Source organism: Chaetodon auriga, chromosome 7, assembly GCF_051107435.1.
Source record: "Chaetodon auriga isolate fChaAug3 chromosome 7, fChaAug3.hap1, whole genome shotgun sequence".
In the NCBI taxonomy this organism is placed as follows: Eukaryota; Metazoa; Chordata; class Actinopteri; order Chaetodontiformes; family Chaetodontidae; genus Chaetodon; species Chaetodon auriga.
The window spans coordinates 24,251,530-24,267,112 of NC_135080.1; the positions used below are offsets into that span (position 1 = coordinate 24,251,530).

At 42.2% G+C, this 15,583-nt stretch overlaps 2 protein-coding genes across 3 annotated transcripts in view; one reads left to right on the top strand and one right to left on the bottom strand.

The window, feature by feature from the left end:
• The window catches only part of ubash3bb (ubiquitin associated and SH3 domain containing Bb), a 44,773-nt gene extending 40,048 nt beyond the window's left edge, over positions 1 to 4,725 (top strand). For both annotated transcript variants that reach the window (XM_076735532.1, XM_076735533.1), the window contains exon 14: positions 1,031 to 4,725. In XM_076735532.1, the coding sequence (XP_076591647.1) occupies positions 1,031 to 1,168 (138 nt within the window). In that variant the 3' untranslated portion in view covers positions 1,169 to 4,725. The remainder of the gene's footprint in view (positions 1 to 1,030) is intronic.
• Positions 4,726 to 6,007: 1,282 nt separating this feature from the next.
• LOC143323794 (porphobilinogen deaminase-like) lies at positions 6,008 to 15,045 on the bottom strand. The gene is made up of 14 exons (XM_076735878.1): positions 14,866 to 15,045; positions 12,748 to 12,801; positions 12,301 to 12,373; positions 11,600 to 11,649; positions 11,280 to 11,335; positions 10,813 to 10,890; positions 10,280 to 10,357; positions 10,115 to 10,190; positions 9,831 to 9,944; positions 9,697 to 9,735; positions 9,470 to 9,589; positions 9,315 to 9,368; positions 8,552 to 8,650; positions 6,008 to 8,413 (listed from the first exon to the last, which is right to left on the bottom strand). The coding sequence occupies exons 1-14, from the start codon at positions 14,887 to 14,889 to the stop codon at positions 8,240 to 8,242; spliced, it is 1,089 nt and encodes a 362-aa protein (XP_076591993.1). The 5' UTR covers positions 14,890 to 15,045; the 3' UTR covers positions 6,008 to 8,239.
• Between the last annotated feature and the right edge of the window lie 538 nt (positions 15,046 to 15,583).

Here is a 15,583-nt window from a genome sequence, read left to right on the forward strand (position 1 = left end):
CTCAACAATACATTTTAAAGTCAGTTTGGTCAGTCTGGAGCTAACTGGTGCAATGCAGGATGAGGCAGCAAATATCACAGAGAAAAGCTCAACAACACATTTTGTCATTAACAGTAGTGTTTTCAGTGTTTCCAGTAATGAATGAGCTCAAGCAGTCAGACTTGAAATGAGCTGATTTGCATTAAAACAGGATGAACATTACGTTAAGGACTCAGTTCTGGCCTGAAGCTTTCATTTTTTCTCCTGAACAATGCCCCACATGTTACAGAAAATATGTATCAGCAAAGTAACTGAGGCTTTCAGAGAAATGTAGTGAGGTGGAAATGTGAAGTGTCAGCAAATTCCAGTTTTTAAGTACTACATCAAAACTGTATTGAAGTACAGTACTTAAGTAAATGCATCAGCATAAGATTTAGAAAATAATTGATATTTTACAATCACCATTCTCAAAAAACATTATGTTGAAGCCTTGACATATCTCCTGATGACATTTTTGATTGGATTCCATATAACTACACACATATTTTGTCATTATTACTATAATTTTAGTGTTAGTAGTAGAACTTCTTATATTTTCCAGTGGACCAAGATCTAAAAAGAGGCTCTTCCACACTGGGGGAATATAATTCAGGGAGAAATGCATTATAACAGCCAAATGTAGGTGCATTGAACAGCAAATCCATTCCAGAAAAACAAAGTTTTGCACAATATAGAAATTGAACAACCCTCTCTCATAACTTTCAAACAATGAAACAAGTTACTGTTTGTGCCACAAGATGGCTGCAGAGTGCAAAATGTCAAATGAGCCGCCAGCAAGCACAACAGCTTCATGTAGATGAATACCTTCAGAGGGTTTAGAACACAAAAAAGTCAAGTTTACCCATAAAAAAGCAAAATAACTGTCATCAGGTAAAGGTTATTACTGCAGGAGGCAAAGCCTATAACTTCACCTTGAGCCTAACCTCTCACCCACAAAGCATGTGTCACTTCCTCAAGGAACTAACTCTTGATTCCTCTGCTTGGTCTTTAGATCCCGTACCTGGGCTTCTGCTCCTGTGAGGAGCAGGGCGACACAGGGGTGTGGCAGTTAGTGGACCCTCCCATCCTCCCCCTCACACATGGACCAAATCACAGCTTTGACTGGAGGGAGACGCTTCTACAAGAATGACACCTGTCTGACCTGAACTCTGCACACCCTGATCATACTGTACTCCCACAGACAGCAGCAACCAGTTACAGACCAGAGCCCCCCAAAAACTGGAACCTTCTCAGCCTCGTCACACAGCTGCGGCTGTAGCAGACTGTCGAAGAAGCGTCCCGCCTGAAGACGAGGAGCCGAGTCCTGACTGAACAGACTGTGTCCCTCTGAGGCTGGTTTCAACAATTGTCCACGCTCAAATTTCATCCTGTTATTATTTTTCTTGCAAGATCGAGGGAGACGTTAGTGTGGGCAACATAGGTGTCAGCCGCACTGTGTGGGAGAGCTCTCACTGAAATCCAGCTGCATTATGTGTCAATATAGTCGTCCCAGTCTCAGAAAATGTTGTGAAATTAGCATGTTTTCTAACAGTGTGCTCTGTGAACGATCAGCGAGGAAAAGAATTTGTACCAACATGAATGTATTCCATGAAGTACACAGGACTATAGCAGTAGTGTGACACTGAAGTAACATCGTAAAAGACAAAACCGTGGAAGCATAGCTACCTTTATTTTCAGCTCAGATGACTCAGGTTTTATTTTTAACTCGATTGATTTTCACAAAGCCAAAAAGTTTTAGTTCCCTAACTATAACCCTAAACTCAGCAAAAATTGTTTGACTTGCTTCAACGTCGCTAACGTTCAACATCAGCTGTGTCGGACACAAGTCCCTGGTTTACTCATTCACTGTAGTGAGCAGCACGTCATCATCATCATCACTGACAAGTGGACTGTCGCACAGATGCAAGTTTGGTTATCTGCCAAATCTGATGCATTGCATTGTGGAATTGCCAGCAAAAAAATAGTGTTCATACTTGTTTGCATGTTTCATTCCGTTATTAAATATTTGAGTGCACCATATCGTGCTAAATTTCACAATTCAGACACGAGTAATAGATGGTAAATAGTCATGTCTGACACAGCCTTTGAGTGTGACAGGTACATTCAGATGTATGCTGTGACTATAGATGTGTTTGTATTAGGTTTAGCATGTTATTAACATGCAAACATGAAAAATGTTCCATGATAACATGCTATACGTTGAATTCCAACATATCTCACATGCTAAATCTTTGCATTCGACATGTAAGCCTGATAGCATGCTGTGTTAGCATGTCCCTTTGACAGAGGATACTGGAAACCATTTGATTTGTCAGAACACGGCACTAATGTGAAGGATCAATAACAAAGTTGTGCCACCATTGTAAGACTTTCCATCGGATGAAAAAGTGGCGGTTGCAGGTTGATCTCGATCACACTTGAGAATTTGTAATGGGAGTGTTACATCATACCAGTACTGCTCTCCTGCAGCATTTCCACTTCACCATTCATGTGAATAAGTACACGTGGGCTGTCGACTCAGCTTGAACCACAGGGCTCCTGAGCAGGATTAAAACAGATGGTACTGATTGTTTGTTTTTTTCAAAGGGCATCTTTTTCCTGCTTGCACTACTTCAGTGGCTGGCGGACAGCATATCAGCATTGGCTTCAGATCTTCATCAGGGACTTTCCTGATGCTAACTGCATAATGTGGCCGCACGTTTTGTCTCTTTTGCGCCACATGTAGCACATCCAGTATAGCAGTGTCTTCTACCATTTATGTAGTGTCTGCAAAAATGAAATAACCACAGTTATAACAGCACAACCTGCACTATTGACAATCATACAGTAGCTTCTTGATTCTGGTCCAGCACATGTTTAGTGTGCGTTTGTTCAGTGTTGTTCAAGGGTTGAGAGTAGCTGTAAATAATCATATTTTAAGAAGTCTTCCAGTCATCTTTTTTATTTATTGATAAACGTTTCTTTCAGATGTTACAAGCAAAAATATTGATATAGAGGATCATCACTTTCAACAGCATGCAAGAATTTGTGCTCTGTATCTCAGGTGTCGACTGCATTTAAGATGTTCGTGTGTATGTGCAGCTCTGAAAAGTGTTCCAGTGATTGAGTGACTGTGTTGTTGTGAGTGCCTCTCTGAATTAAAGTGATGTCTCCCGGTGTTCTGAGTGCCCCCTCGTGGCTACAGAGAAAGACATTTTAAGCTATATCACATGCAAACAGAAGCAGAAAGTTTGCTCAGGCTGATACTTGACGCACATCACACATGTAGCTTGTTATGATAGCAGAAAGTTGCATGTTTTGAACTCATCATGAGACTTTCTTTGCAATACTGATAATATTTTAGAGCCTTGAGAGATATTTCCCCCTGCTTCCTCCTTTTATGCTAACACAAGCTAATGCACTCTAGCTTCAAGGTTCCCTGAGGAGCTTTTGACCTCTAGTAGCACCATGGAGCTGTTTTTCTATGAGTGGACATGCACGAGGACACACATGCACACCCTTGGATGACACAATGCACAGTCTCGCCAATGGTGTCACACAGAGCAGCAGGTTTAATGCTAAGATCAGCAGCAATGTGCCAACAAAGAGTGCGAGCAAGCAGACATGGATGGAAATGATGCTGCATTTAAAATACCTCCAAAAATCATCACATGTTTTATGAGGAAGTATACCTTCAGCACATTTATTAGAGCTTCAGGATACACACAATGAGCTTTGGTGAGTTTGGTTTGGAGACTGAAATCAATCTTGTCATTGAACCAAAAATGTCAATTCTACATTTAGAGAGCATTCTGAGCACTTCACACCTCGCTTTGTTTCAGACATAAATAACTGAAATGTAGTGAAAATGAAAGCCATGTGAACACACTCTTTACTAACTGAATCCCAGCTTGATTTGCTCCTCACTGGCTCTCCTCTCTGAAGCATTATTAAAATCTGTCTTGTTGTCCCCTGGGGACTTTTTCAGCTTCTCATCTTCAAATTCATCCAGGATGAAAATGCAACACCTATCTGGAAACGTCCTGATAAATATGAATTTCCTGACACAGGGAGGCAGTGACAGAGGTGTTGGGAAGAAATGTGCTGCTACTTCAGAAATGTGAAAGGCTTTTCTCTGTTGAGATTCAGATTCATTGTCATCACATGACGTCCTGGAGCAGCAGTATTAAAGAGTTACAAACCGCTCTCTTCCACAAACTGATACACTGATCTGTCGAGTGAACCATCAGAAGGATAGAAGAAGGCATGTTGTTCCTGTGTTCCTTATTTATTTTCTGAACATATCACCAAATGTGTACAGCTATTAAAGTTATTTCTGTTGAAATCAATATTTGTTGTTTTGTAATTTAAGATGAAGAGTGTCTGGCGGCTTCATGTACCTATTCATTTTAGTCTTGAATTTATCTTCTGTTGTGTTTGTGAAGCATCGAGTTCTGAAGAAGAACGCGTCCTTTTTATTGAAACAGCTCTCATATTTTCCTGTTTTGTCATGAGTCAGTAACATATTCAATGATTTGTAGCAATAGCGTTCATTGGTAGTTTGGTTTTGTTCTGACTGAAAGAAAAACTGAATTTTTCTACACAGCAATAACATTGTAAAACAACAGTTTACTATTCATGTCTGGTTTGCACCTACACTGCAAATACTGTAAAGGTGAACAAATCCAATAAAATTCTACATCCCTCTGTTTGTTTAGTGAATGCATCCAGAATCGACCTCCTCATCCAGAATGAATGTTGCAGGCACCCTCTTAGTTGTATGTGAATAATCGTGGAGGAATAAAGATGCTTTTGCTGTTGGATGACCACACCGTCGTGTGCCATCACCCCTCCTGTTTCTCCATCTAGTTGCAGCAGATGACCAGATGCTTGGTTACCCCGCAGCTCCTCAGAGGGGTGGAGGCTAGATGCTGGCTGTGACCCAAGATAGTATTTAAAAGATGATCTCAGTCTTGGCTCCTCGCCCTGTCAGATCTGTCAGACCCTGCCCTGAAGTACTTTTCTGGCCCGTAGATGAGCCATTGGTGCAGGCCATGACTCATTTTCCTTTGCCAGCCAAGTGGATCATTCAAGTCTTCAAGGGCAAAAACCCGAGTGTGATGAGAGATGGAGAAAGTGATGTGGCAGAGTGGGATGTTAGCGCTGTAACAGGAAGCCCCAAGCTGTTCTCTCCACAGGAGTCATCCTACAAATGACTAACCTGGAGCCCAGCACTGCGTCTGCAGCCCACACAAACATGTACATGTGTGGAAGGTAGAGGTTACACTTCACCGGAAAAATCATATATACACTGCATATGTATCATAGCAACAGTTCTTCAACAGGTATCAAAGTGATGTAGTCCAGCCATGTGTGTGGCAAGTAAATTGTGTATTTTCTGCCAAGATACCATCTTTTCCTAACCCTAACCACTGTTTTTTGTGCTTAATCTAACCAGACTGAAACAACGTTGAAAATTGAAACATAATGTTTGAACGTAAAGAACATGAAGAAATGTGAAGTTTCAACATATCCATGGTTTTCAGAAACATACAATACCAACATTTATTCTCCCCATTCATGCTTGATATACGACTTCAGTTTAACCGTCCAGGATCTATCTTGAGCTTCCTCACACCCTGGGGACAGGTCTGGACTGCAGGCAGGCCAGAACTCTTCCACTGCAAACCAATGCTTTGACACAGGTGTGCAGAATGTGACTGTTGCTGAAATGAGCAGTAAAATAATCTGTTGTGCCTTATCTTTGTCTATATTTGGATGAAGTAAAACTGTAATTTAGGTTTGAACTCTGGCAATGTTGGATGGTTGCCAGCTGCTGGCATGACTGTAGACTATTCAGTCGAGAGTATGTGGTACTGATATTTTGTGCTTTACACACATATTGGTCTAAGGTGTAAATAAGCTGTGACAAGTGTCTGAGCCATCCACTGATATATAATAACAAGACATAGGACACAGAAACTGCAGGTATGGACTTTCCTGACAATTGTTTATTGACACCAGCACTTTAATTTGACATGACGTTCACATAAGTGGCAAAACAAAGACACTTGATGATTCCATGTCACTGTTTAGTCATTAACAGACTGATGCAACAATGAGTACTATGATAGAGTCTAAATACAGACACATTCTACATTAATCCATGCAGAAATTAAAGCTGAAGAACAAATATGGCTAACGTTACCTCACATTGTGTCAGGAGGTTTAAATTAAGTATAGCACACAATAAGAGAAATTCAGTGGTATCACACTAACTATACAGTGGGTGTACTGACACAGAATGATACAGAATCTACTGTGATTCATCACGAGGCAGATATGGAAGGCTGATATGCAGAAATGATACATGTACTGAGATGGCACTTGGATAGAAACTGTAGAAAGACAAACGGTGGCATTCAAGACATATATTTATTTCATTAGGCAAGTCATTAAGGTCAATGTGTTGAAAATCTATTGCTTTTGGAAACCCTTCACTTTTGATATGTGGAGTACAGCATCTTGAAGAGCAACATTACAGCAAATACAAAGTTCTTAATTATATCTTAGTATGTACAAAAACATAACCTGCTAAAATTTTGAATAGCTGTGGATGAACTATACAACCGCATTCAACAAAGTACATGTTCTTGTAATTCTGCCTTAGCATCTCATAATTAAGACAGCCATATCTCACAATTATTGTTTCATAAAAAACCCTATTCCATAGTTAGAGGAAAATGAAGTATGAGATCCATATTTCATCATTAGGAGAGAAAGATCTCAGACTTATGAGTTACAGATAAAATGTATATTATGAGGATACATATACTATCTTATGATGACAACATCTTTGTCTCATTAATGCAAAAAATGATCACAATTCTGAGATCAAGAGGTCATAATTATGAGATAAGGTTCATTTTTGTACTGTTTATTGAATATTCAGTCAAACTGCACCACAACTGCAAGAACCATCTGCATGAATGAGTCCCCAGTGGTCACTAATCAAGTCTTGATCCAGTGTAATGAATACAGCTGTAAAACACTGCTATGTTTTAAAGAAATAATCATATATTTTTATATCAAATAAGCTCTATTTGGTTACTTAACATGTCTAACACCACAGTAATTCACCCTATAGCCTGTTCTTGAAAGCCGGTGAGTAGGTTCGCTGCTAATTAACCTTTAAATTGTCGATTATACGACTGTTCATTCGCAACTGTCGCATTTACACCGTATTTAAAACTCACAAGCTCACAGCTGATGGTTAACATGGTGCCGTGCTGCTGTATCTGTGCTGTTATTGCATCCAAGACACATTCAAACAGACATTTAAAATCAGAGCAGAAAACTGAAAACAGATGCAGGGACTGCTGCAGCGTTAAACAAGTGATAAAATACTAATGACCAGGAAGGAGTTGGAGGAGAAACAAAGTCACTGTTGACTTTTGGCATTAAAGCTTACAGCTGATGGATGGAGGACATTTATATTGACATTTCTCAACTTTCTCACCTAAATTAGCCTCATTTCACTGCAGCGTTGTCTGCTCCAAACTGGAAAATGTGCCCACGTGCTAATAACTCATCTGTGGTACTATGAGAAGCCAGCTTTTCCAAACGAGAATGCAGCTAAGAGCTTAGAGAAGACTGGCTTAACTTTTCCCTGCTTGTGGGGAGCAACAATGGACGCTGATGACACATCATTGCTGTATGTGCCATTCTTTACTATTCTGACATGTTTAAAAAAACAAAAAAGGGTTTAACCATGAGGATATCTGTCATTGAAGGTACTGTGAGTGCTGTGACAATGTTTGAAGGCCATTTTGTGTTTCTAAATGATATCCCAGTAAGGCAGTTTCTGCATGGCTCAGGAGAAGGTTCCATGAGGTACTGTGTGTAAGAACAGGCTGGAACCAGGACCACGAGTGCGACAGAGTGCAGTGACCCTGAGCAAGCTGATAAAGACAATCAGTTTAGCAGCATTGTACCACACTGAGCACAACTTTGGTCCAAGTAGTGTTTGAAATCCTCAACAATTCATCTGGCATTGACTGGGCTAAACAGGTGCAGCAGAAAGTCACCATTCTTTCTCTCAAACATGAAATGTGCAACAAAAAAAAAGGAATTCAAGTTTTTACTTGACACAAGGCTGTGACTGAATGATGCACTCGAGGACCGGGTCACCTCCGGAGCCCTGCCCCTCAGCCGGGCCGGATTATCTGGCGTCGTTGAGCTGCCTGGCCACCGTCAGGATCTCCTTGGCCCCTTTGCTCAGCAGTAAGTTGGCCAGGTCGAGCCCCAGCCGCTCGGCCCGGTCCTGGTCTTCATCCGAGATCTTGCTGGCTGTGACGCCCACTCGCTGGACCTGCTCGTCCACCTTCTCTTGGCTCTGTCACACACATGGTCAGAGTAAAGTTTGGTATGTGGCACAAATGAACAACACACAACTTCACCTTCATTACGTGTTCCATCCAGTCTCTTAACGTTCATGCAACAGTCATGTGACCAGTGGCCTCTCAGCTGTTACCTTGTCAGCAGCAGCAGCAGCAGCACCAATGCTGGTCTGCATGGTGTCCTTCAGACTGTCTGATCCATCCAGGCTGTACACTGCTCCAGTCAGGTAGAGCTGGAGAGACATTGAGAAGTTTCACCTTCAACTTCTAGAACAAAAAATGAATCTCACTACAATCTCTTTTTCACCCAGTCTGCTTTATTTACAAGTTCAAACAGCAAACAGCTGCTCCTTGTGAGCGGGGTGAGGATGGGGCACAGGCTAAAGGCAGACTTACAGTGAGGCTGGTATTGTGGGACACTCACATTGTTCCAGCGTCCTTTTTCAAAAACTGGATCATGGCATGAAATTGACCATTTGCTACAGCCCTCCACTGAACAGCATGTCTAATCGTTGCTTGGTAGTCTAACTGGGCTGCTGCTCAACATGTTGAGGTGCTGTGCATGGGGCTGCTGCAAGAGCGAGACTTCCCCGAAACGAGAAACACTAACTACCTTACCACCTACAGTCGTACCAACATAATTTTACTTCAAAAGCCACATAACCACATCACTCTTTGGGTTTACAGGTAACATTAGGAAAAGCCCTGGACTGGAGCAGTTATGTGTGGCATTTTTTACACTCCAGCGACTTATCAACCAAACCCTCACTTCATCCTCGTCCTCAGACGACAGGTGTAGCAACAGTAACTGATGGGGGCAGGGCGTAGCAAACAGTTAACTGCATGCATGCAAAATGTCTGTGTGTGTTTGTGTCTGTGTCTACCCAGCGTTCTCACCTGGGAGTCCTTCACCTCAGTGTGTACAGCCACTGGAACGCTGCAGCCGCCCTCCTACAGAGGACAGTTACATTGAATACACAAGACTTCCATATTCACACAATGTGAAAATGAGACAATGTGTGTGTGTGTGTGTGTGTGTGTGTCTGGTGTACCAGCTGTCTGAGAAAGGCTCTCTCAGCTATGCAGCGCAGCACAGTGTCTGTGTCATGGAGGACAGACACCATCTCCAGGATGTCTGCATCTCTGGCCCGAACCTCCACTGCTAGAGCCCCCTGCAACACACACACATGGACTTTTTACTCGAGAACACTGGATGTTATATAGCATTTATCCTTCTCTTCTGTAGATATCAGTCACATTTACATGCCATGGTTCTTACCTGTCCAACAGCGTACATGCAGTCTTCAGGCAGCAGGACCTACCGAGTGGACAGAATCAGACAGTTTGACGGTTAGATGACAAACGTCACCCAGACACTTCACAGGGAGGACTTCACATGACGATGAACTGTACCTGGCCGATCCGCGTCTCCCAGCCCATCCTCTTGAGGCCGGCAGCAGCCAGTATGATGGCGGCAAAATCCTCCTGCTCATCCAGCTTCTTCAAACGTGTGTTCAGGTTCCCGCGCTAGAGACGACAGCTAAGGAAAACACGAACGCTGTGTCCGTTCTGGCTTGTTTGCACCCTCCCATGAGGTCAAATGCATGTTAGAGTGGAGTCACACTGAAATAACTCACGTCTTACTTTCACCTATCATCATGTTGTGACAGACAACTGAATGCTTTCTGAAAGGATACAATATCTTTGAACTCCAGGTGGGGGAATCGCTTCTTCAGCTGAGCGGCGCGGCGCAGCGAGCTGGTGCCGATCACACTGCACAAAGAGACACTGTTTACTTTTCCAAACTGTGGATGTGAGCGGAAAGACAAACACAACTTGTTGAATTTTCTATTTAACTGTACCTGTTTTCCGGCAGAGTGTCAAGAGTTTTCCCGACATTTTTTGGGTGCAGGACCACTGCATCATGGGGGTTTTCTCTCCTAAAAGCAACAGGTGGCAAAGGACAGTGAGCGGTTAGAGCTGGAGAAATGACAACCACACTGAGGTTCCACAGCAAACACTATAATGACCTGCAGGGTGAACTGTAAGTGATATTTGACTCGTGCTGAGCTCCACTAAGGACCAACAGGGACTGTTCAAACAAAGGCAGAGATGATCTCCTCCACCACACCGCAGTGACAGTGAGGCCTGTAGGAAACAATAAAGAGCTCCTGGTGTGGTTTTCCACTGTGCTCTCAACCTTTCCTGTCCTCCACATGCTCTGTCTTTTAAAAATAAACTGATGATTAGACAAAATAGTCAAAAACTATTTTCATAATAGACACCACTATGTAAATGTAATGGCCCCTGTGGAGTTATCTTATGCTTGTATTTAGTGTTTTTCACCAAACCTTTGTACAGACATGCTGCACACTGCTCGTGTGAGTGCACTCACTTCAGCACAGCTCCGATGGTGAATCCTGGAGGCAGAGTGGTGGGAAGGTCTTTCAGCGAGTGGACGACCAAGTCGACCCTGTGGGACACGCAGGAACACAGTCACATATACGTGCTCCATTATGCTCCATGGTATATAATACAGCCATTCAGTGGTGTGTGTTCTTCAAGGCAGCCACAACAAAGAGCCACCTGCTACATCTGAGGCAGTGGAAGGAATCTAAGGGTTTCTCTTGGCATGGACTTTTACATGACCCTGGCTTGAGTCACTCAGTCTGGTAGTCAGACGTTTCCCTGCTATAAAAATACTTAAAATTCATACTTGTTGAGTACCAGCTCAAAATATTTGTAACTGGCAGCTTCAAAGTGAAGCCCTGGCAGTGAAACTCTGGCGGCTGGTGTCTGTTGGTAAAACAATGGTGTGAAGCCAGAGTGGTGTCAGCCACAGATGACACCAGTGACACTCACTCATTCCTCTCCAGAGCGTTCTCCAACTCTTTGGTGAACAAGCTCTTCTCTCCAATCTGTATTTTCAAAAAGAAAACAAACAGCGACTTTACTGTTAGTTTGATACTTTACATTTATCAAATCTAATCCTCCAGTGAGCAGTGAGTATGCAGTGAACAGCGTTTGGGCCTAAAGAGCATAAGAGTGTGTTAACAGTCTGCAGTGTCCTGAAGGTCATTTAAACACTGACCATGCATGCAGCTCATTCTACATGGTCTACTTAGATTTTCTGTGGTTTGCAGATGTCAGCAGAGGTGAACATGATTGATTCGTCGCCTCACCTTTGATAAAGCTGTGTCGAGGATTTTGTCTCCAGTCGTTGACATGGCAACTGAAAGAGAGAGGGTAAAGAGAGTTAATAATGAGATTAACCAGTAACAGCATGTCATTAAAGACACCTCCGGCCTCCCGGCTGTATACAGCCTGAGGGACCGTTTGATTCAGCCTGTGAGGCCATTCATGGATACAGAATGGAAGGAGATGCAGAGCACTGCGCTTTCCAAGAGACATTAACAAACAGATTTTTTTTTTTAATGTTGTTGCTGTTGAAGCAAAAGACAAGACAGTGTGTCTAAGTTAATTTGTGCAGACGAGCTCACAGTGATGGAAACAGCTAATCTCAACTGTCTATACAGCTAAAGACCTGACAAACTGGATGAGCTGCAAGGACAAATATGCTTAGACACAGTTAACACTCTGCCGCAGAGTTTGGATGTCCAATAAGCAGCTTTCAATAGACCACATTCTGACAGAGACAGTGTTATACTGGCAGGTTTTCTGGACATGCTGCTGAGTGTGAAAACTCCTTCAGGACATTAGAGTAAACAAAAGGAGCTCAACGTATTTGCTATACGGTTTAATGTGGAGCTCAGATGCCAAAAGAGAAGCAGCTACAGATTAGATGGACAGACCAGTTTGTGACACAGCTACAAATCGTCTACAGGGTCCTCTGACGGACAATGAAGGTCGGGATGATCCTCACCTATTTCCAAGTGGATCTCCGGGTACAGTCCTTTCAACTTCTCCGCTATGCTGTCGGTCTGGATGCGAGCCAGCTGAGACAGAAGAACAAAGCAGTGTTTGATTTAACATAAACTGCACTGATAAAATTCACCCATCCACAGAGTGAGGGAGCATCAAACCAGCATGATGCTCACTGACATCTGGAGGAGGAACAGTTATCTAAAAAAAAAACATTGTTGGGCCAGAACTATGTTATCTCAGTGAGAGCAGCTCCTCTGTATCTGAACCAGCATGGAGGAGAGGAGCATCAGATAATTCACAATTAACCGACACTCTGCGGCTCTGCACGGCTTAACTTACAGCTAAAACCTAAAACACAGAAAAACATTTAAAGCAGCAATGACAGACGGTCTGTGAAGTATTTAAACAGGAAGTAACTCCAGATTGAAGTAGTGCAGGACTGTACCTGACTCTTGCGGGTTCCTATCCGGATGACCCGACTGACCTTGCCATTCCCATCCTGCCGGGACAAAAGAGAGATCAGCCAAAAAGAGTTTAAACTCACATTTACAACACATTAACACCACCTCTACAGCTCCTCCATCACTATGCTGAAGCCTTGTCTCTGCTCGTCTCACCCTGATGTACTTGTAAGGTCCTTCCTCCATAACTGCGCGTCCACACTGAGCGTCTGCACTGTAGAGCCTATTGTGTCTGCCGTGTGGCTGGGACTGCCTGCTGTGTCTTGGTAAGAAGCTGGACTGAGGTCATATAGCCTCTCGATACTGAACAGTGGTCTTTTTTTACCAGACACCGCCCGCCTTCAGGACCTCCACCCCAAGATATCTCTGGTTCCAAAAGATAAGTGTTCCAATTCATTCATCCGTTATAAAGGGCAGGGAGAGGCAGTGAGGAGGGTCTTGTGTGGGAGGTGTGGTCACAGGGTTTTTGATATGCAGAGTGTTGTGTGGCTACTAACTTAAACTCTGTATTTCTGATTGGTAATGATCAGCTACCAAAAACACGCTGGCTGCCACGGACTGAGACTGACGGATACGAGCAAAATGAACATTTAAAGCATATTTGTCACTGCTGTTTCTTTGATGGAAAGATATAATAAAAACCACATCGCACATCAGCATATTTATGTGTGTACAAAAGGAGATAATCCTTTTAACCCTTGAGGCCAGCCAAAAAAATATTTACTCTTGAAAAGCGGTGACTACATGTCTAATTAGCAAACGGCAGCTCTTAGTGTGTCCTTCACTGTCATTGGACTCTTTGGCTGAAGGTTCAACTGTCATCAAAGAGTCTGTGAAGGAAAAGTGTCACTGAGGCATTCTGCTGTAACACAATATAAAACAACTCATTTATTAACTCACATTTCACAATGATCATTTCATATGAATTACAATAGAGTAACAGTAATGTGTTAAATAAACACATTTATTCTGTATTACTATGATGACCATGGAGCATATTGCACATATTCTTTATACTTCATACTGTGAACTTCTGCACATTCCTGTCATGTTTTATAGATTTTTTTTAGAATATTTTTGTATATATTTCACGTTTGTGTTAATTTTCCACTTATTCTTCTTCACTTCTGGTTCCTTCTTTTAATCAATCTTTACATTTTCTACATTGTGTTTATTGTTATGCATCAAAACACCGACACAAATTCCTTGTAGTGAAAATCTTCTTGACAAATTTTCCTGTAAACCCTATTGTGATTCTACATGTCATAATGAATTTCAATAGCTTACTTTAATCAAATTATTTCCCAGTTAAGTCATTCAACTTCTGTTTCTCCATGTGTTAGCTATGTGATTACGTATACAATCATATCTAACTTCTGATCGTGTCTAAAGAGCAAAGTGAGATGGATTTTTTTGCTCATCTGTTCTCTTGTCTGAAAACTGAAGATGAACAAACAGCGTTTAATCGGCTGAAAACTGAACTTTTGTTTGGTTGTTTGTTTCGCAGACAGAAAAATGACAGTTTAATTACAGACCTCGACCCAAAGCACACAACGCCGGCGGGGGCAGCAAACAATGCTTCCCGGCAAACTAACGAATGTACAAAGATCTCAGCTCAAACAAAGCTTTGCCTCATAAAAGGTCGCCGACATCAGCTCTGTTTTGTAGTGTCAGTGGACAACGTTAACGTTCTGGGTTGGAAGAGTTGAGCAGATGGACAGGGACACAGAGCTTGGACCAGATCTTAATCTTGGGGTGTCTTTTGGGGATTTCTGCTCACACAATGTTCACAAACGTTTCATATGTATACAGATCTGATATGTAATCGTCGTTCATTAACCTGCTGGATTGACTATGTGGTCTAAACGGTGTAATTTCAAAGCCTCAAGCATGTTCACGCTTTTCCTCCTGACAACGTTTGACAGAACGTTCATCTCTGTTCAATCGGCCAATGAGGAACAGAGAACTGAAACAGACAAACGGATGCACCAATCACCGCGCTCCCAATGACGGCGCATGCGGAAATGGCGCTCGCCTTCCACGAGCACTGAAGGAGCTTCATGCATGTTGCTAACCGCCGGGTCACTTTGATTAAAACCTACCGGAGAGTCTGCTTCCCCCGACATGTCGCTGATCCGGTTCACTCTGCCAGTATTGCACGAATCAACACGGCGTTTTGTTCGACATGGAGGACATCAAAAAACATGAAATCCTTGAAAACAGTCAGCACGCCCCTCTAGTACAGACCCACTATGAATGAACGCGGAACCTGTGACGTCATTGTTGCCGAAAGTCATTTCCGTGTTCCGTCTACTAGTTTCCTCTTTCGGATAGCACGCAAGAGTCTGACGTTGACATAACAAATAAGATGGTTGCACACATTTATGAACAATGTTAATTTCACCGTCATCTTTTTAGTTGGAGGAATTCATTTACTTTTATGATTCTGACACCTTAAATTTGCCTTTTAAATGATCAGATTATCTTATGCAGGTTTAACTCTGTTGGAAAATGCTGTGTAAACATAGCCTCATTTTACTCCACATAATGCTACAATCCTGAAAAACAGGTATATTTAACATAAGAGGAAGTCTTTAGTTTATAAAGACTGGATGGAGAAAGGAGTTTGGGCAATAGTGCCACCATACTGATTTTCAATATAAAACTTAATTTTGGGCTGTGCATATGTATTCTTCATTCAAATAATAAATATAAATAAATATTCAAAAAAGGAATATGACGATATTCTTGTGTAATACCTTCATCTGCTATTTCGTTTATTGACAATTACAACCTGTAAGAATGTCGTAACAAAAATTT

Bases quoted from the DNA above. Each gene is read 5' to 3' on its own strand.
- LOC143323794 (XM_076735878.1), bottom strand. From the start codon at position 14,889: ATGTCGGGGGAAGCAGACTCTCCG. The intron at 12,802-14,865 runs GTAGGTTTTAAT...TTGTCCCGGCAG, and splicing joins CGGGGGAAGCAGACTCTCCG to GATGGGAATGGCAAGGTCAG. The intron at 8,651-9,314 runs GTGAGAACGCTG...ATGTCTCTCCAG, and splicing joins CTGAGGTGAAGGACTCCCAG to CTCTACCTGACTGGAGCAGT.